Below are 22,414 nucleotides of genomic sequence, written 5' to 3'. Positions count from 1 at the left end.
AATATAATGTGAAATGACAACATGAAGAACTAGTCAGAAATCCTTCTCATGATAGTTTATGTAAGAGTGGTATCTTTATTGTGTAAAAAAAGGACATTGCTTTTCCAAGGTTACCCAGTAATAAAAACACAGACCTGAAAAAAAAAAAAAAAAAAAAGATGAAATCCCGCGAGATAAGGTGGTAGACAACCAGTCACCAACCCATCCATGTGGAGTGCAGACATCTCATCTTCTTGCTCCACCAACTTTCCTTGCCCTGTAGCCTGAAGGTCATTTTGTATGAACCATCAAATGCTGCTTCATAGGCATGGAGGTATCCACTCCACACCCATCTCCTCCCTTATTTTTACCCTTTCTCCAGGCAAGTATTTCATGAAAGTAGCTACATTTGAACTCACTGGTTGGTCAAATCCTCCAGCTCAGCCTCTAAGAGATTACATCCAATAATTGGAATGACCTTTCCACTTCTAGGTCATTGTTCTCATCACTTGTATGTGACTTTACAATTGTTTTTTTAAGAACTCAATTCTTTTTTGTATGCCAATTCCTTAGGATACACTTCTTAAACTATCCCTTGTTACAGATGACACTTAAAGAAGGAACCAGCCAAACTCGATGTCGTTCCTAGCATTGATTGTTTGAAAATTAGCTCAGCTTCACATTATTTTGCCCAGGTAATGGATCTGCCAAAGTTCTCACTAGAAACCATGTAGAATTTCAATAAAGCTGAGTGAAGAAAATGTGGTCCAAAACCAAAATTTAAAAAAAAAAAAGTTTTGTAGCCTATTTTATTCCTAATTTGTTCATTCAGATTTCTGTAAAGTGATCAACTGCCTTATTTTCATTTTAGGCTCTTTTTTTTTTTTTTAATAAAACAAAGAAAAGAAGGTCAAAACAGTGCAAGGAAAATTCCAAATCATGGCCACTGTCCAAGTCCCCGGAAGTTTATAGGAACATAATTCAGGGCTACTTCCCAGTGTCAACACTTGTAAGACTGTTCCACCCAACACTAACTGCTCTACTTTGTAAGTGTAGAACAGAGTATATGGTGAGTTAATAATTCTTTCAGTGACCCAGTTGCCAAGTTATCAAATATTGATTTGTGCTTATTTATCAAAATGATACACAATTTAGATTCATTTATACGTATGTATACTCTATGTTTTAGAAAAATGAAAATATAGAGATACATAACTCCATATAAAACTATCATTAGATATTATTTATACTACCTACTTATGTTTCATAGCATCACAAGTTCTGTGCATGTGTTAAACTTTACTATCTAATCCAAAAAGTACAAAATTATTTTTCCCTTCAAAAAACAGCCGCTGTAGCTCAGTTACAATTTAAATATTTGTAAATAACTATTTAAAAATTTGTAACAACAATCTGATTTCTACCAAAGCAATCTACATTCTCTATTTTCTTTCCTGACACTGTTCTTCTAAAAGTTCCAATATTCTTTCTGCGATCCAGTTACTCAGTAACAGATCAGCACACATGAAACTCTGAACACTCTATTCTGGGATACTTTAGTTCATATAGGCTCAGGAGTCCTTAATTATATAATTGCCAATAGTTTCAGGTTAGTAACTGCTGACATGTTTCCCTTCTGAAAACTGGATGCCAACATTAAAACAAAAGCTATTTGATAGCTGATATTTAATTAATTAATTTACTTGAATTTTTTTTTCTGAGAGTATATTTTAAAAGTATTCTGCATCAAAAAATACTGATTAAAATTTTTAAACTAAGACAGTTGTAATATAATTACATCTTCTAGTACTTTCTATCTCTCCTTCATAGAGAAATGGAAGAAAATCAGACAATGGTCACAGAGTTCATCCTGCTGGGATTCTGTCTTGGCCCGAAGATTCACCTAGTACTTTTTGCATTGTTCTCTTTCTGCTATACCTTTACCCTGTTGGGGAATGGGTTTACCCTTGGATTAATCTGCCTGGAGACCAGGCTCCACACTCCTATGTACTTTTTCCTGTCCAATCTGTCCATTGTTGACATCGCCTATGCTTGCAACACGGTGCCCCAGACACTAGTTAACCTCTTGCATCCAGCCAAACCCATTTCCTTTGCCGGCTGCATGATGCAGACATATCTCTTTTTGACATTTGCTGCCACAGAATGTCTCCTCCTTGTGGTGATGTCCTATGATCGATATGTTGCCATCTGCCACCCCCTACTCTACACTGTCATCATGAACTGGAGAGTATGTACCATCCTGGCTTCCGTTTCCTGGATATTGAGCTTCCTCCTGGCTCTGGTCCATTTAGTCCTCATCCTGAGGCTGCCATTCTGTGGGCCGCATGAAGTCAATCACTTCTTCTGTGAAATCCTGTCTGTCCTCAAGCTGGCCTGCGCCGACACAACACTCAATCAAGTAGTCATCTTCACAGGTTCTGTGTTCTTCTTGGTGGGGCCCCTGAGCTTGGTGCTGGTCTCCTACACACGCATCCTGGCAGCCATCCTGAGGATCCAGTCAGGGGAGGGCCGCAGAAAGACTTTCTCCACCTGCTCCTCCCACCTCTGTGTGGTTGGGCTCTTCTTTGGCAGCGCCATTGTCATGTATGTAGCCCCCAAGTCCCAGCACCCTGAGGAGGAGCAGAAGATCCTGTCTCTGTTTTACAGTCTTTTCAACCCCATGCTGAACCCCTTGATCTACAGCCTGAGGAACGCTGAGGTCAAGGGTGCTCTCAGGAGGGCCCTGTGCAAAGAAAGTCATTCCCAGTTGCTGTGATGTTTGGATGCAAGCCTCAGTAGTTTCTGTTTATCTTGATCTCCAATTATTTCCTACATCCAAGAATGTTCACTCCTGTCTTCTTATCTGTGTCTAATAGCATAAGACTGCCCTTTCTCTTAATTTGTAGAAAAAATACTGCATGTGGTACATCCGTTGGCTTTCTATAAAAAGACGTTTTATCAGACATAACTTTTTATTTTCTTGAATTTATTACCTATGAAATTAAGTACTATTTAATTCATTTTCTGGGTCCCAAATTTCAATAAATTCAATCAAAATTCTAAGTATATAACCTCACAAATTACAAATATCATAATATTAAGAAGAAAACAAGCTACATCCCAAGGCAGCCTCCCCAAAAAAAACCATACAGAACTCTCCCTCTCAGACTCCTACAGTTGCCATTGTCCAGTCTGAGAATTACTTGGAAGTTTCTTCGGCCCTGCAGCTGAAGAGTGTTTATAGATTTGATACTCCACGGTTCATCAGTAGCTACTAAACAGGTAGGCATGAGGACTGTCTTTTGCAGTGAGCTGAAAGTGGAAATCAGATGAGACAATGCAGGTAGCTTAAGGATTCTGTGGGTGATGAGCTATGATTTATACATAGGTACAGACCTTCTCTACTTATGGTTTCCCCGGCATCTTTCCATCGCCATTTCTATCCCTATCGGTCCAGATGCATATCACCCTCTTCTAAGGCATCTCTCAACCCTGATAGTAAGCTTTACAGGGAGGTGCCAGTATCTAGCTAGCTCTGCAGCCTGGTAGTGGGTAGAGTTTTGCTGATTTGACCTAGTTAACCAATGTCAAGAGACTAGAAATCATCCCCAAGAACTCAAGTGTATTCTCAAGGAGCTTCCTACAATTTACTTGTCTATAGACTTGATGTGGAATAGATTTTCATGTCTAGAGTCTTTCCTGATGCCACCATGAGGGCAAATGTCTAATGTGTTCAAACAACTGTGTCTTCTTTTTTTTATATATAATTAAGTAATACTTCACTCACTTTTAATAAAGGTGTATAAATGGAGACTCACAGAGTTAATCACTCACTAAGTGGCAAATGCTACTCATTGATATAATTTTACATAGACCATTTCATTTACCCATCATAAAAAAACTGATGAGAAAGATAATATCATCACTGTTCTTGGAAGGATACATTCCACACAGTAGCGCAAATTTGACTCTTCCTTGACTTCTAGGCCCTCTCTACCTAACCACACATGTCTATCAGTGTATCAGTAGCAGTACATTCAAACATAGAAGGCTAGATATCCAAAGATAGCATATTGTGAGTAAAGCCAGATTCTCCACAGTTGGTTATGTTTCATGGTGGGCTTACCTGAGCTCCCAAGTCTGCTAGACTAAGAGTCAGGCACAAGGGGCTAGATGCCCCGCACAACAACAGTGGTAGTCACAGAATCACCACACTTCTAGAGAAAGATGCAACACAAACAAGTTGAGGATTTTCATTGAACATGGAGGTTTAGGCCAGCTATGGCCAGGAACTAAGATACCAGGATATCATGTTGTGTCATCCGCCCCCCTCTCTCCCTCCCTCCCTCCCCCTCCTTCCCTCCTTCTACCCCTTTCTCTCTCCTCTTCTTTCCTCCCACTTCCCTCTCTCCTCTTGACTTAAATCTGTTCATGAAAGCATTTTGGCTCCACACTGAAATGTGAATAGAATCACTCTAAGAACGAGGAAGCACTATCAGAAGACAGCAGCAGTGAGCTGTACAGTGACACAGAGCACAGTGGAGGAAAGGAGAGATTATGTAATTTCTTACCTAACCTAATAGCAGAGTGGAATGAGATGGATAGTTCGTAGAGTTTTTCTGAAAGTAGCCCTAATCAAGACAAAGGAATTCAGACTTAATTTTTGTATTCAAAATTATCATCCCCCAGGTAATTTTTACAGTATAAATAACACCTGAAAGACTGGTGGCCTCTGTTCAGTCTAAGCATAGAGGTACTTAGACATCTTCCTATCCACTAGTCACATCCAAGTCTAGGTTTATTCAGTCCTTGGAATGTTTATTGTGGATGTTACTATTACTGATTAGTCACATCTCCCACAGTGGTTGCAAAGAAATTGCAAAACTATTGGGAAAGTAGGTTGTTATTTTAAGGTTATTAATTATTACAAATTATTATGTATATTACTATTAGTCATGAGGAAGGCAGAAGTTATGAGTATTTCAAATGGAGTGTCCCCAATAGCAAGGCCCTGTACTATGAAGTACCATAAATAATGTTGAGATGTTACTTTTCATATCTAAAAATGATAGAATGGGGTCTCTAGATGAAGTCAATTCCTGAACCATGTGCCATTGGTCCCCAGGACGTCACTAGCATATGGACTTGATGCTCTGGTCATGGATGACTTGTAAGACTGTTGCTTGTTATTTGCTAGGGACTATCGTCCAGTATTTTTCATTGCATGATGTTTTGTGCCTTCTGATCACCTGGCACAAGTATAGATTCAGATTTGGGATATCTGAATAAGATGGGCAGAATTTTTAATCACATCTTCTGCCCTGTTGATGGGCTGACCCAGAGACCACACCTTGACTATTTCTACTGTAGACTATTTATACTTGACTTGCTATTATGCTTAGGAGAAGTGGGAGAAAAATGAGAGTTTGCATGTGTTCTCACTGGGCTTACCAACTGAGCTGTGTCACAAGACCACAGAGGCCTTGCTTCCTTGCTTCTCTGTGAGTGTTGATACCAATAGCTCTGTTTAATTTACCATTTTCTTTGTTTTATGTGGCTGTTTTGTTTTCATGAGGAGTTGTTTGTTTCATCTGTTGTCTCTGTGTAGTGGCAGTACACCAGAAGAACTGATGAGTGCAATCTGCTTGGACCTCAGAACAATCTGAGAGCTAGATGCTGAGGTCTTATTGAACAATAAAGAAAATCAGATTTTTTTTTCACTTTTATGCTATTATGCTCGATACTACATACTGAAACACAGGGAGTCAAGGAGATCCCCAGAAATTTAGCAATCTGTTCTTCGGTGAACACCCAAAAGGTGTTCTCTGATATAATTCTGACACTATCTATTGGGAGTGTCTGATTACACAAGTTGAATGCTCAGTCCCACAAGATGCTTCCACTTTGTGGGGCAATACTTAGTCACTATTGTGGGACCTATGCTGCATACTGACCAACTACAATTCAGGATTTAAATCTCATATCTACATTTTAGCCTTAAGACAATATCCACATTTCTTCTGCCTATACCCCTAGGTAAAAACATTAACCCTGGTAAAGGTAAGAAGGCTAGGCACTTCATATCACCTACTGTATCCATCCATATTCAGCACTAATGGAAGAGGCTCTTTGGCCTGTGTCTTGGTTAAAGCAACACTAACAGCTGAAATAAATATACCCTATCACAAACACTGCCTTCTTTATTCTCTGATTCTATACATTTCAAACAAACATCTTCCCTTTGAAACCAAAAGTGTTCAGGATATACAGTGAAGAACTCTACTACCATTCTGCACCCAGAATACTTCTCTCTTGCTGTCCTGAAGCTACACCCTCAACATCTTAGGTGTTCCTCCCTCAGGGAGGAGAGTTTCCTTTACAAACCCCCTGGTGGGAGACCATGACATTGGATGGATAGAGGTGAGGGAAGGTTTGGGAGGAGGTGAGAGAGGGGAAAGAATACTATCAAAATAATTGAGGGAAATTCTAAAAAAAAATTTCAAAAAATCTCTTTAATGATAATTTATTTTGTGGTCACGAGTGGTCACACCCCCTCTTATGTTTTCATATTATGCATTATTATTTTATATTATTGTGCACTGTCGCTCTCAATAAAATACTAGGTTTACTTCTAGATGCATAAAAGTTTTAAATATTTACAGAAATAAAATAATCAGTGTTCTCAAATAATATAAATATTTTACTTAAACTAATGCTGACTGCACTGTTGGCTTTGTACATTCAAATATTTATGTGCCACTTTACCTCTATTCCAATAATAAACACCATTAAGATGTGTATAGCTACTTTCTCACAGTTGAAATCCTTCCTTCTAGAAGGAGACTCAGAAAGTAAATGAAACAGAAAAGACTCGGGAAGTACATAAAACTCACAAGTCTCAGGAAGTTCCTGACACTTAAGAGATTCACAGGGCCTCTCCTAAGGCTTTATAAATATTAAGGATTGTTGTTTATACATTCCAACTGCTCAAACTCCCAATACATTGTCTAGAGAGCTTAGGGAAACAACATGACCCATGCTGATGTGGGCTTTGGGGGAAGGAGCTGCATTTGAATAACCCAGGCTCTTGTAAGTAACCCTCACCTATATTCATGTAGGCAATTTCAACAACTCATTGGTTCTCTAAGGCAGACTTCGATACAATCGTTTGTTTGGTCTGTCACCAATGCCCTATTTGGGGTGAAGCAACATTGTTCTTATCCCCTCAGGAAAAGTCACACAGCACAGTGGTATTTAGCTAGGGGCCAACAGTTCAAAGAGAGTTGGGCAAGAGGAATTGTGTGGTTGCTACAGTGAGTATGAAACTTGTACCTACTTGCTTGTGTACTGGAAAACAAATAGTTGAAGTTCTGCATTTCTTGAAACTGTTTAGAATTATGAAATTTTTAATGTGCCTTACTTTGCCTCAAATATTTTTTGTCTTTCTGGGTAAAATAACTTTCTTGTAACTGATGCATAATAGTGTGGAACTTTTTTCCTTTTTTATTTTATTGAAACTGATTTTTTTCATATACAATATTCTAATTACAGTTTCCTCTCCCTCTGCTTCTCCAAGCTCCTTTCCACCTCCCCTCCCATCTGAATCCATTCCCTTTGTGCCTTTCATCAGAAAACAAGCAGGCAGCTGGGAGGTGGTGGTGCACACCTTTAATCTCAGCACTGGGGAAGCAGAGGCAGGCAGAGCTCTGTGAGTTTGAGGCTAGCCTAGTCTACAGAATGAGCTCCTAGATAGTCAAGGCTACACCAAGAAACCCTGTCTTGAAAAAACAAACAAACAGAACCAGGAGGATAAAAAAGGAGAAAAATAAAAACAAAGATAAAAAATAAAAAAGGATGGGGCTGGAGAGAAGACTCAAAGGTTAAGGACACTAGCTGCTCTCCCTAGAGGTCCTGAGTTTAATTCCCAGCAACCACATGGCGGCTTATAACCATCTGATATGAGATCTGGTGCCCTCTCTTGGCATGCAGGCATACAAGCAGACAGAACACTGTATACATAATAAATAAAAAAAATTTTTAAGTGTTATTTTAAAAGATTAACTTTAAAAGAGAGAAAGCCTGCTGGGAGGTGGTGGCACAAGGCTTTAATCCCAGCACTCGGGACGCAGAGGCAGGCGGATCGTTGTGAGTTCCAGGCCAGCCTGGCCTACAAAGCGAGTTCAGGACAGCCAAGGCTACACAGAGAAACCCTGTCTCAAAAAACAAAATAAAGCAAAACAAAACAAAAAGGAAAAATCCCTAACATGACATTATGAGACAAGGAACTTTCAAATATGCTGTTGGGTTCATCTTTTGTTGGCTATCTACTGCTGGGCATATGATCTATGCTTATGAATACTTTGTTCCACCAGTGAAACTTCCTTGGAGAAAACCAAGTTTCTCTTTGCAAGTGTTTGTTAATTGGAGATAGCTTCTGGGTTAGAAGCTTCTCCTTTCAGCTCTAGGCCCCCATGTTGTGTGTGCTTCCTCTGATTCTGTGAGTTCATACGTGCATCTGTTCTGTATGTTTATAGGGCAGTGACTTCTTGGTGTCCTCCATTCCCTCTGGGTCCTGTACTCTTTCCAACTCCTCTTTTTCAGCTTTCCTTAAACCCTAAGGAGAGAGCTTTGATGGATGTCATTTAGGGCTTAGTGTTTCAAGGTCTTTTGCTCTCTGTATAGTGTCTGCCTCTGAGTCTCCTTTTTTGTTCACATCTGCTGCAGGATGAAGCTCCTCTGATGACGGTTGAGCATAGCAGAATGCCATTAGGAGTCACTTATTGCTACATATACACATAAAACAGCTATGTTCACAAAAAATCAAATTATTCTGGTAACATTTACATTTATGGGTCAGTGATACCTCACTCAGGAAGATTTTTTTTTCTAGTTCCATCATTTGACCAATGAATTTCATGATTATACTTTTTAAATAATTGTGTAAATGTATCACTTTTTTCTTTATCCATTTATCTGTTGAGGAACATCTAGGTTGTCTCCAATTTTTGGCTATGAGGGACATCTAGGTTGTACCCAATTCCTAACTATTTTGAACAGAGCAGCAATCAATACAGTTGAGTGAGTGTTCCTGTGGTGTGATGAAACACATTTTGGGAATATCATCAAGAGTGGTATAGCTGAATTTTCAGGTAGATCCAGTCCCAGCTTCCTGAGGAACTGCCACACTAATTTCTAATTTTTTTTTTTTTCGAGACAGCATTTCTTTGTGTAGCCTTGGAAGTCTGTCTGCCTCTGCCTCTCCAGTACTGGGACTACCACCTAGCTGATTTCATTCTTTCTTTTTCTTTTTTTTAGACATTGAGACAGGTGTCTCTCTTTTTTTTTTTTTTTTTTTTTAAGATTTGTTTATTATTATATATACAGTGCTTTGCCTGCATATACACCTGCAGGTCAGAAGAGGGCATCAGATTACATTATAGATGGTTATGAGCCACCATGTGGTTGCTGGGAATTGAACTCAGGACCTCTGGAGGAGCAGTCAGTGCCCTTAACCTCTGAGCCATCTCTCCAACCCCTGATTTCCAATTTTTTCAAGTGCTCTAAAATTTATAATTTTCAACATTTTGTTTACATTAATTGTAGTTAATATGAACACAAAAGCAGATAAAAGTTACAGAGACTGTATCTTACACACATATGTTTTATAAAAAGAACAGTACTTTGGGTTTCCTCTTTAAAATGTGTTTATTCTCAGAGGTGCAGTGACGGTATATGCCTTTAATATCAACACTCAGGAGGCAGAGACAGGTGCATTTCTGAGTTCAAAGCTATTCTGGTCTACAGAGTGAGTTCCAAGACAGCCAGGGCAACACAGGGAAATCTTGTCTTGGAAAACAACCAAAAAAAATTTGTTGATTTTTATCACAACTACATACTCATAGCAGATGTGAACATGTCTGGCAAATGTGGGAAACAGAAAAATTCTCCCTTAGGCTTATGCTTTTACTCTAGACAACCAGTATTATAATGTAATAAATTCATTGATTTATACATTTTGGAATGGCTTCAAAGGAATCTTTATCTATCTATCTATCTATCTATCTATCTATGTATCTATCTATCTATTTATCTATTTCCCTTCCAGTGTCTAATATAAGAAGAAATATAAATAAAAATGAATAGGATTTTATATAGTAACTCATAAGGAAAGCCAGCTTGTAGAGACGCCAGTATTCCCAGGCAGTCTCTGAATCCATGTGCACCCCTGGCTTCCTGGAACTTACTCTGTAACTGGGTGTGGTGGCACACAGCTTTAATCCCAGAACTTGGGAGGCAGAGGCAGGTGGATTGCTGTGAGTTCAAGGCCAGCCTGGTCTACAAAGTGAGTCCAGGACAGCCAAGGCTACACAGAGAAACACTGTCTCGAAAAACCAAAAAAAGAAAGAAAGAAAAAAGAACTCAGGCTGGCCTCAAACTCAGAGATGCTCCTGCCTCTACTTCCCACATGCTGGAATTAAAGGCATGCCCTGCACTGAGAGTACCTCTAATTATCGACCTTCGTTGGTGGTTTGTACCCTAGAAGACACTGCCTTAGGACGAGTCCCAGAAGGTTATTCTGGGATACCTTGGCCTCTCCTTCAACTCTGCAGTCCTCTCTCTGCCTTCCTCTGCAGTACCCATAATGTATCTACAACTTGGAGTGTGACTTTTAATCACAAGAGTTTTTAGGATCCTAACGTTTCATTTCTACTACAGAGCCAGGAATCCAGATTCCATCCAGGAGAGGCTGAGCTTCAGAGTAGATTCCAAGAGAGTTCACTCACTGATTCTACTTCTGGGCAAATTCCCCAGAACCATCCTAGAATAAGACTATGCAACGGGGATTATGACATAAAATAATGTCGGTCAGTATTCAGGGATTCTGACGGTAGCTGTCTCAGAGTTGTTCTCTCTGTCTGTGAGTCTAAATTGCTTGCCCCGTTGAGGATGAGACGAGCAATAATAAGAGATCATTTCTTTGTCTCTGCTTCCCACAAAAGTGGGCATGCATGATCTCTCATGGTCCTGCCCCTCCTTGGAGACTTATGAGCAGCCAACTAGGCTAAGCCCTCAGAGAATACGGTCTCCTTTCCTGAGGATTCTACTGCGTTTCAAGAAGGAGCGGGCTTGAGTGTTCTACGGTTCCCCCAGAAACTCTGCAGGAAGACGAGCCTGTGCCAGCCTCCAGCTGCCTCCTCTTCTGATATCCCTGGGCATTAATGTATGAATCAACAAGGTTGTATAAATTTACTACAATAGTTATTTTACGTCCTCTGTTCAGTAAATTCCTCCTAGACAGCTGGAAGCATCCTGTCTTTGCTTTACCTTCTGCTATTGTCACTCTTCATTTACGTGCCATGATGAGAAGTAGATTGTCTCTGTGAATGTTAAATATGCATGCTCATTCACACACTATGCAAATAGCGAGTAATTTCCCAATCATGGGTTTAGATGAAACATGCGGAATAATTTTCCTACTTAACAAGAATTATACTAGGATGTGTCACAATGATGCTGTTCCATTTCATTGAAGTTAACACATATTGGTTGTCTTACGAAGGCTCCATTTAATTCCTGTCAGTACTGCCAAAATATGAAAATTTGTTTATTGCATTGGACTGTAAAGTCAGGTGCATATTAAGTTTATGGCTCATACTTATCTCTCATATAACTTTAGAGATATACCCAGGTGCCTAGAATGTAGTCAATAAGCAAGCATGCATGTCATATTTTTCTGGAGTCCAGAGGATAAATTTTGGGGGAACTGAGTGAAGGGAACTGAGGTGTCAGTGGTATGTAGCAAAATAGGAGAAGGATGAGATCCTCAATAATTTTTAAGTCTTCTGTTTAACAAATTGTTACATTTTTATATTTAATTTTTATGGAACTCTTGGCTCAGAGGCACATTTTTTTAAAAATAATTTATTTTAATTTATTCATTTTATATTCCTATTGTAGCCCCCTCCCTTGTCTCTTCCCATTCCCACCCTCTCTCCCGCTTCCCCTCCTCCCCTTCCTCTAGTCCTGAGAAATGGGGAGCCCTCCTCACATACCATCTGACCGCAGCCTATCCAGTCTCATCAGGACTGCCTGCATCCTCTTCCTCTGTAGCCTGGCAAGGCCGTCCCACCAGGCGGAAATGAACAATAAGTGGGCAACAGAATCCACATCTGAGGCAGCCTGTGCTCCCCATATTATGGAACCCACAAGGAGATTTTTCTGCCTATTGACTACAATTGAACAGGGGGGGAGTCTAGGTCCTCTCCATGCATGGTCCTTGGTTGGTGCATCAGTCTCTGCCAGTCCCCCTGGGCCCAGATTTGTTGGCACTGTTGGTCCTCTTGTGGAGCTCCTGTCTCTTCTGGGCCTTTCTATCCCCCAACTCTTTCATAAGGTTCCCTGTGCTCTGCACCAAAGTTTGGCTGTGATTCCCAACATCACCTTAGATCCCCTGCTCGGTGGAATCTTTCAGAGGACATCTATGCTGGGTCCCAGAGGCACATTTTTACAACAACGTCTTTATAGCATTACTATCATCAGTCTGCGGTACTTTGTACTGCTACAGTGCTGGGTACACACAATGCATGAACCAGATGATTAACTAGTATTCAAAGATTAATGAAAAGACTATCCTGAAAGACTGACTTTCAATACTTCCTGGCCCACAATAGTCTCTGTACTTAGAAAAAAATCATTTACCTCATCAATCTTCATCCCATAACATAACTTGGCAAAGTCTCTATCTTATTAATATTTCAGAAAGAAAAGTAATTACTTCTTTAGTAATTAAAAGTAAGCAGCCTTCACTTGAGATGAGCAACTAAGTAACAATGGAAATGGCATGGCTTTGTAGCTGGTGCTTGATCCATGCCTGTGATTATAGAAAAGAAATAGATAGTTCATCAAACTTGAGATTTACTTTTAAAAATATTATATATACCAAGTTATAATATTTTGTTTATATATAAGGTAATGCCTTCCTTCTAAGATATTTCCTTTAGAGCTTTAGAGTAACCAGATCATTTATTAACTATAATACTTTGACAATTTTTAACTTCTGAAGTTACACATACATAGATTAATGTATATTATAATAATAACAACTCCTTAATTTACACTGGTAACTGTGACATATTTCAAAGTGAAGCCTCTGAAGCCCCTGAAATTTTAATGTCTTGTTTCTACTTGATTGTTCTAATTAACTTTAGATACATTCTGTATCTATCAAATGAAAAGGATTATAATGATTAGCATATACTAAATTCACGTGCTTAACACTTTGTAAACCCTGCACGTGATCTTATCCTATTTTAAAGATTTTAATATGGATCACAGCAATGATTTTTTTCTGCACTGTTAGGACTCATTTCCTGTGGGAGAAGCACTGAACTTAGAATAATTAGAGGAGACTCGTGGTTTATTCATTTGGTTGCAAATAAACATTTATTTGTCAAGCAAATAAATGAATAAACTTAACAAATATATCAATTGCAAGATATAGAAAACAAGCAAACTTGCTTTTCAGCTTTATACACATCATCTGTTTAGTATTTGCTATAAAAATTACAACTTACTGTTTTTCTATGCCTTATGTATAAAATTTATTTCTATGCCTCATGTGTTAAAATTTAATTCAAATAGTCGTCAACTACAGACAAATGCACTATCATAATATTAAATCATTGTATGCAGTTTTAAACATATAATATTTAGATTACTTTTCTGTCAAAATGATTTGACCATTTGATTATAAGAAAATAGATGAGTCATCTATTGCTATCACCAAATCATATCTTTCCAGAGGTCTTGCTTAAATGGTTTTCATTGGTCCAGTGTCTCATCCCCAGATATTAGATTCAACTGTGGAAATTTCTGTCAACAACATCATGCTATGCCAAACCACAAGAGGACAAGGCATAAACCATAATGTTGAAATCCTATGTATCTGAAATGTCTGCAAAGAATTTTGCTAATTGTATATTCCATCTTTACAGAGATACCTGCTCAAGGAAAGAAGTTATTACTTGACAATTGATGAAAACATGAAATGAGAGTAGAGTAAGGCTAGCTAATCAGAGATCATTTTTAGTAAAGTTATTGATAAGCCGTCACTCAAAGCCATCCTTGTGAACTACAGACATCCATCAAGTGGCTAGGTTCTTTCTTCCAACTGGTTCCCTTCCCCAGACATCACTTCTTGTGCACTGACAAATTTTGCCTCTCTTGCCTAAAGTCTACACTCCAAATACATTTTCTGCTTTCATTTTATACTCTGTGTCCACAGAGTATCTCCTGAACCTGACTACATATGAATCCTGGTTGTTTAAATCCACCTTCCATACTGCTAGGAGAACACATGAAACAGGCTTTCCACTGGCCCCTGTCCACCTTCTTATTCTCATCAGCTGCATGTCTATTTTATGAATGTCTTTCTCAAAATTAAATTCTGTCTGTCATGCTAGTTTTCTTGGGAAACACTCAACATCTCCCTTAGTATTGATGTTAATTAAACTATAAATTACCTCAAAGCAATGTCCTTTCTCTTGCTATTTATGTAAAAGTTGCAACATGTATAATTATTGATGCCAAGATCAGTCAATGTTTTTCCAGTTTAATTGCAAGTCTTTGTGCTTTGGTTTTCAAATATAGTATGTGTTACAAATACGAGAGTTTGGATTAACAACAAAACCAACCTATCTCTTCCTTATTTTTATTCTATGCCAATTTTCTTCAGCAAAAACCTAGAAAGAGTGGTAGGAATAAATAATAGATGGGAAACTTACCTGCAAGAGTATTCATATAAATGCTCACCAAGCCACCTTCCAAATCCTTGAATGTTCATAAGAACCCACATACACTGTGTCTGGGTGGGAATAGCCCCATTTTTCTGTAACATATTGGTAATTGTGTGAATGCCCCACATGAGTAGCCACCAAATTATCAAACATTGGTTCTTGTCTAATTTTCAAGGAAATGATACATATTTTGGATGGATACACACAAATATGTAGGTATGCAACATTATATATTATTGTTATTATATATAATTTCCACCACCTTCATCCTCAATTATTGAAATTATTAACAATATTTCAATTCTTATTTATGCATCTAAACATCACCTTGTATTCCACAAAGGCCCTGGCTTTTCTTACCCATCAAATGTACACTTTCTGATCATATAACCAAATCATTTTTAAGTTATTATTTTCTTTGAATGAAGCTATATAAGCACCCTGTAGATTTTAGCTATGACTTAGACACTTAAAGCAACAGATATAAATTCTATCAAAATAATTATTTTGTCTTTTATGTTATTAGTGCCATTATTAAAACTTTTGCACTACTTCCTTTGTGTTCACCCCAAGTGGGTGTGATGCTTGAAACACAGACCTCAATAAGTCTTTTATATCCTTACACGTGTAGAACTCTGAGACAAGCTGTGTTTCACAATTGTTTTCTGTGGAGGGTTTACTAGTACTTAATTGCTTTGATGCCAATGGTTCTAAAGAAGTAAGTGTTGGTGATATATTTCTTTTCCAAAAGTTGGGTGTTAGTTAAAACTTTAGTTTATGCACAACTTTTTAATAATACATCATCAATTTAATGAATTGAATGTGTCCTATTTATGTTTACTATTAGATTTTCCATTTGGCAAAATCTAAGAGATAATTGATTTTTTAAAAAGCACATTTTAAAAGAATTGAGTCTCAGTTCTCCGCATCCTCTTTCATAGTAAAATGGAGGAAAATCAGACAGTGGTCACTGAGTTCATCCTTCTGGGATTCTGTCTTGGTCCACGGATTCAACTAGTTCTTTTTCTACTTTTCTCTCTCTTCTATACTTTGACCCTATTGGGGAATGGAACCATCCTTGGAATAATCTTTTTGGACTCCAGACTCCACACTCCCATGTACTTCTTCCTTTCCCACCTAGCCATTGTCGATATGGCCTATGCCTGCAACACAGTGCCCCAGACACTGGTGAACCTCGTGGATGACACCAAACCTATATCTTTTGCTGGATGCATGACACAGACTTTTTTCTTCTTGGCTTTTGCACTCACAGAATGTCTCCTCCTTGTGGTGATGTCCTATGATCGATATGTTGCCATCTGCCACCCCCTACTCTACACTGTCATCATGAACTGGAGAGTATGTACCATCCTGGCTTCTGCTTCCTGGATACTTAGCTTCCTCCTGGCTCTGGTCCATTTAGTGCTCATCCTACGGCTACCTTTCTGTGGGCCTCATAAAGTCAATCACTTCTTCTGTGAAATCCTGTCCGTCCTCAAGCTGGCCTGCGCCGACACAACACTCAATCTAGTTGTCATCTTTGCAGCTTGTGTGTTCATATTAGTGGGGCCGCTCTGCTTTGTGCTAGTCTCCTACACACGCATCCTGGCAGCCATCCTGAGGATCCAGTCAGGGGAGGGCCGCAGAAAGGCCTTCTCCACCTGCTCCTCCCACCTCTGTGTGGTTGGGCTCTTCTTTGGCAGCGCCATCGTCATGTACATGGCCCCCAAGTCCCAGCACCCCGAGGAGCAGCAGAAGATCCTGTCCCTGTTTTACAGTTTTTTCAACCCCATGCTGAACCCCTTGATCTACAGCCTGAGGAACGCTGAGGTCAAGGGTGCTCTCAGGAGGGCCCTGTGCAAAGAAAGTCATTCGCAGTTGGTGTGATGTTTAGACTTAGTCCTCAGCAGTTTCTTCTAATCTTGATCCCCAATTACTTTCTACATCCAGCAATGTTCACTGTCATTTGTTATCTCAGTCTAATGTAGCATAAGATCATAACCTCCCCCTAACGTGCAGCATTAATAATGTCATATTCCTTGGCTTTTTAAGAAATGAGGTTGTGTCAGACATAATTCTCCTTTCTAGTTGACCTGATTAGATGTAAAATTAAATAATAGTTTAATTCATTCTCTGGGTCTCCCTAATTGAATCTATTCATCAATCTCTTTAATATAATTAAATGACTTGGCAAACTGCATAAGATTCAGAAGAAAAACAAACTATATCCAAAAACAGTGACTACTCCCCCACCCCCATCCCGTCATACACGTTATGGTTCCCACAATTACATTCAACTAATCCCAGAATTATTTGGAGGTTTCTATCCATTCTCTATGGCATGTATTACTTTCAAATGAGAATTATAGACATACTGTGGAGTTAATTTGTTGGGCTGAATGAGAAACACATTTAAAATAAGAATTATAAGAATAAGGAATGAGGAGAATTTTTAAACCCCATAGACATCTGGAACATGCCTTTAATCCCAGAATTTGGGAAACAAAGGCAAGAGGGTATCTGCGAGTTCAAGGCCAATCTGGGTCATATAGCAAGTTCTAGAAAGTCAGGATTTCAGTGATATCCATAGATGAAAAAACAAAAACCAAAAACAGCCAAACAAACAAACAAAAACCAGAAGACACCAAAAATGCCATGACATCACTTATAAATTAAGAGTTTCACCTGGATTATTTTTGTAACTAGTGCATAATAGAGCATCGGTCTGTTTAATGAGCTGAAAATGAGCAACCGATAAATGTTTAGAAAGATTTAGAATTATAAGCTATTACATATTTTTTTAATCTGCCTAAAGATAGAACAGATTGTCATGTTTAGGACATTTCTAAGCACCACCATTTTGGTGATCATAAGACTTGTTCAAACAAATGTGTATGCTCTTCATTTTGATGTTAACAGATAATAATTACTGTGTATAAAAAAATGTGGAAACATAATAATCGACTATCTTTATTGCTTAGTAAGTGGCTTTTGCTACATATTGGTAGAACTTTATATGGATCATTTTGCTTAGTCATCATTAAAAAACCACATGAAGGTCATTCTACTGTTAGTCTTAGAAATGTACACTCTAGAAAGCAGTACATTCTTGACTCGTCCTCCGTTTGTCTCCAAAGCCCTCTCTCCTTAACCGTAACATAGTAGTATCATCTTACAGTGCTATATCGTTGCTATCCAATAAACTAGTTCTCCTAAGGAAGGACCTGCTACGTGAAGGGCAATATCTTTGTAGTTTAGTGTGTGTGATGATGAGCTGATTTGTGCTACAGAGTCTGGGGGAAAGGGGATGCTTTCCCTAAGTGATGACTCCTATGCGCAGCTAAAAAAAAAATAAAAAATAAAAGCACTTGACTTTTAGAGGAATGAGGGCATTATTAAGTAAAATATAAAGGCATTTCTCATTGAACACAGAGACAATACATAACAACTAAGATACCTCTTAGCAATCCTATCTCTCTCTTCAGAGTTAAAAAGACCTCCGCTGGCTACTCTTATATATTTTGTCTCCAGCCAAACTGTGACAATGAGGCTGTGCTAATAAGGAAGAACTAGAGTGACACAGGAAGCACTGTCAGAGGACAGTAGCAATGAGCAGACGGTGGAAACAGATTATGAGCAGAGTTGAGAGATGGTACCACTCATCACTGTATCTTACCTCTGAGTGCAGTGAGACTCTCATAGAGCCTTTGGGAACGCAGTCCACTACCACGGCAAAGGCATTCACACTGCATCGCATATTCAAAATTATTATAACCTGCCAGGTGATAATTGCAGAACAAACACCACCTGACTGGTGGCTTTCATCCAACTTAAACACAGCAGCACCTAAACACTGTATTGTGTGTTACTCATTTCTACTTCTAAATGTAATTAGTTCTTGGAAAAAAATTTTCTTCCTATGTGAATGTTGTGGTTTATTGCACCTCACTTAGAGTGACTGCAGAGCAACTCAAAACTTTTGGCGAAAGATATTTAGTCCTTGATAGAATCAAAGTGCAGCTGTGAAATGCTGCAGTGGTTCTTCTGTTCACAAGGTGGTCCTGTGGAGGTGTGGGTTCTGCTACCTCCTGCAAGAGGCTGGGAATATTAGAGGCTATAATTACTGAAAATGATAGGTGTGGCACTCTGTGGGTGAAGTCGGTTCTTGAGCCACATGACAATTGCCCCTTGGTATCTCTGGCATGTGGAATGGACACTCCATCATGGAATTATAGGACTATTGTTTACTCTTTGCTAGGGACTGTAGAGTCCAATGTTTCTCAGTGAGTGATGTTTTGTGCCATCCAGTCACCTGAGGAACTTGCAAAAATATAGTTCCTGATTTGGAAGATCTGAAAGAGATGGACAGGCACTCAAAATTTTAATTATGCTCCTTCTCTTCTTGATTAGCTGTTCCACAGAAGGTGCTATAGTGAACACTGTTAAATCTGTAGTGCATGGAAAAGCAGAAGACAAATGAGAACTGTCATGTGTTACCACAGGACCTGACAGACATCACGTCTTACCAGACCACAGGGTGGCCTCATTTCCTTTGCCTTCTGGGTAAATTTTTATAGCAATGGGTCAGTTTGATTTATGATTGACTGTAGTTTGTTGGTAGTCATTTCATTCATTCATTCATTCATTCAGCCAGCCAGCCATTTGTTTATTTGATTCTTTCCATTGTCTTGGTATGTTTTCTTTGTCTTTGTTTTTGTTTTTAGTACTATGAGACCAGGAAGAAAAAAACAAACAAACACTATTGTGCACAATTTGCTTTGTTCCTTCCAGAAATGTCTGAGAGATACATATTCAGAATTACTCAGCGCTTCACCATGGATGCTGAATGGTTTCTCCCATAAATCAAGCAAGCCAATCTTCAGAGGACACCAGATGGATGACCTTCCATTCATTCTAACGCCTTCTACCAGGAGGTGGAGTCTGACTACATGAGTTAGAGGATCAGTTCACAGGCTGGCCAGCTTCAGTGTGCAGTGACAAGCCCAAGCTATGGTCTGGGCTTCTGATTGACCACCAATGATTCAAGATTCTAATCTCACATCCATGTCTCGGCTTTCTACGTCACTCATATTTCTTTGGCTCACAACTTCTCAATGAAAATGTGATCTCTGTTCAATGACAGAGGGATGAGAATATCTTCATGTTGGCCTCAGTGGGTACCTGCACTCAGGTTCACATCCCCGAACACAGACATCTGTGCAGCCACACGACTGAAGGTAATTGAATCTTTCAAGGCAGTATCTGGATTTCCGCATTCTGACTTGTAATCATTTGGAAACAAACTAATCTCAGTTAAGATTGCTTGTTTTTTGGTTTACTCCTTTTTTACATGTTTATATTTTGTATAGTTTTATGGTTTTCTCTGATAACTTTCATAAACTTACATTGCCTCATTTTGCTTACATAGCAGAAAACATAGATGACATACTTTGTAAATTTTAATTTATTATGACATCCTATACTTTATACCTTGATTTGATCCAAACATTTTATGCTTTCCCTAAAAAATAAAATAAAATCCTTTTACAGAGCATGGTGGCACACGTCTTTAATCCCAGCCCTCGGGAGGCAGAGGCTGGTGGATCACTGTGAGTTCGAGGTCAGCCTGGTCTACTAAGTGAGTCCAAGACAGAAAAAGCTACAAAGTGAAACTCTGTCTCAAAAAACAAACAAACAAAAAAAACTTTTATACATATGTTATAAATGTGAAACATCTTTCCTGCCCCCAAATCACAGATTTCATATAATTTCACAGGAGTTTTGCCTCCATTAGCAGTAGCGCACATGACCTTGAAAAGAGATGAAGTGCTTATTAACTGCCTTCTATGCACTATTTCTGGTGGGGGATGAAGGGCTGGAGAGATGGGCCAAAGGTTAAGAGCACTGTCTGTTCTTCCAGAGATCTTGAGTTCAATTCCCAGCAACTGCATGGTGGCTCACAACCATCTATAACATGATCTAATCCCCTCTTCTGGCATGCAGGTGTACATACAGATAGAACACTCATATACATTAAATAAATAAATATTTTTTTAAAGACTATTTTTGGCTTCCTTAAAATACTGTGTCTCTTGTTATGAATACAGAGATGAACATGTTCTTCAAATCTGATGTGAAGTTATGAGTTTTCTTCTGGGTTAGCCAATGACCCCAGAAGCCTAGAATCACAGTGTAATAAACATATTAGCTTATAAGTCATATTGTGGCTAGATGTGGACTTTCTAACCCTCTCGTGTCTGATATAAAAAGTAAACACAATTGAAAATGAGAATATCTTTAACGCCAGGCATCTCCATCTTCCTTGGGGGTGGGAGGATAGTAACTGTAAGGAGAGCCACGTTGCAGAAGCTCCCATTTTTCCAGAAAAGAATGGGCTCTGGACTCAGCAGTAATTGCCTTCCAGAGTAAAGGCTAAAGAGCATTTCTAACAGAAGACCTACATAAGTGGTTTCTGCTCTGGAAGATTCTCTCCTAGGAAAGATACTTCTCCAAACACCCCCTCTGAAATGTTCTGGCCTCCTTTTTGTGGTCCCAGGATCATTCTTACTCATCCTTAGCCAACATCCACAATGTCTCTACACCTTGAAATATCACACACACACTGTCTGTGGATATTAGCTGTGTATCCTACTGGCAATGAGAAAAGAAATAGAAAAAGATAATGATGGGTTGGTTTTATTTCCTGCTTCTCTACAAAAGTAGAGAAGTGAATCTCGTAATCCAGCCCTTCCATTAAGCCCTCAGAAGCTGCCAACTATGCTGAGCCCTTTGAGAATATTGCCTCCTTTTTTGAAGATGCTGCTACATGTTAGGCAGGAGCAGATGTCAGGGTTCTGCCACGCCACAGAAGCTAAAAGGAAACAAGATCTGTGTCAGCATCCCGGTTTCTTCCCTCTGAGATCCTTCCGCCTTAATACGGAAGCCAACAAGATTGCCTGGTTATAATTTGTCACTACTCTTCCCAGACAACTTGTAGCTTTTAGTCTACGTTAATGCTCTTACAACACTTGTGCTGAACTACGTGGGGAAAGTTAATGCTAACTTGCGTAAACATATGATTCACAATAGCATAAGTGTTTGCTTCACTTCTTTTCCTCCTTCTTTCCTTCCTTCCTTCCTTCCTTCCTTCCTTCCTCTCTTTTTGTTCTTTGAGACAGGGTCTCTTTGTATATCCCTGGATGTCCTGAAACTTGCTTTTTAGACCAGGCTGGCTTCAAGTTCAGAGATCTGCTTGTCTCTGCCTCCCAAGTGCTGGAATAAAAGTTGAGTGTCTCCACTGCATGGCAATGTGTACTTCTTTTCCTGAAATCCACATTGTTTGATTCCAGAGTTCTCTGAAAACATCAAAATCCAGGGTTAGGATGCTCTAGTACTATATAAAATTGTTGTCTACTTGCATACAACCTGTATAAATTCTCTCGTATATTTGAAATAATTACTAGATACTCATAACACCTAATATGTTATAAATGATATGCACAATCATAAAGGCATAAGATATATATATTATGCTATATAAATAGCCTATTTCCATGTCTTATTCATATATATGTATATAAATATACATATATGTACATACATGTAGAGAAATTTTAATTCAGAGCATGGCTTTTCTGGCA

At 38.9% G+C, this 22,414-nt stretch overlaps 2 protein-coding genes across 2 annotated transcripts; both read left to right on the top strand.

The window, feature by feature from the left end:
* Positions 1–1,813: 1,813 nt before the first annotated feature.
* On the top strand, positions 1,814–2,755 carry LOC127194195 (olfactory receptor 2A1/2A42-like). Its single transcript, XM_051151516.1, has one exon. It carries the CDS (start codon positions 1,814–1,816, stop codon positions 2,753–2,755), a length of 942 nt encoding a protein of 313 aa, XP_051007473.1.
* A 12,964-nt stretch (positions 2,756–15,719) lies between these two features.
* Positions 15,720–16,661, top strand: LOC127194194 (olfactory receptor 2A1/2A42-like). Its single transcript, XM_051151515.1, has one exon. It carries the CDS (start codon positions 15,720–15,722, stop codon positions 16,659–16,661), a length of 942 nt encoding a protein of 313 aa, XP_051007472.1.
* Positions 16,662–22,414: the final 5,753 nt, after the last annotated feature.

This window comes from Acomys russatus, chromosome 10 (genome assembly GCF_903995435.1).
Source record: "Acomys russatus chromosome 10, mAcoRus1.1, whole genome shotgun sequence".
Taxonomy (NCBI): Eukaryota; Metazoa; Chordata; class Mammalia; order Rodentia; family Muridae; genus Acomys; species Acomys russatus.
The sequence above is the reverse complement of the archived record's forward strand: the minus strand, read 5'-3'. Positions and strand labels throughout refer to the sequence as shown.

Coding starts and splice junctions, on each gene's coding strand:
- LOC127194195 (XM_051151516.1), top strand. CDS start 1,814: ATGGAAGAAAATCAGACAATGGTCACAGAGTTCATCCTGCTGGGATTC.
- LOC127194194 (XM_051151515.1), top strand. CDS start 15,720: ATGGAGGAAAATCAGACAGTGGTCACTGAGTTCATCCTTCTGGGATTC.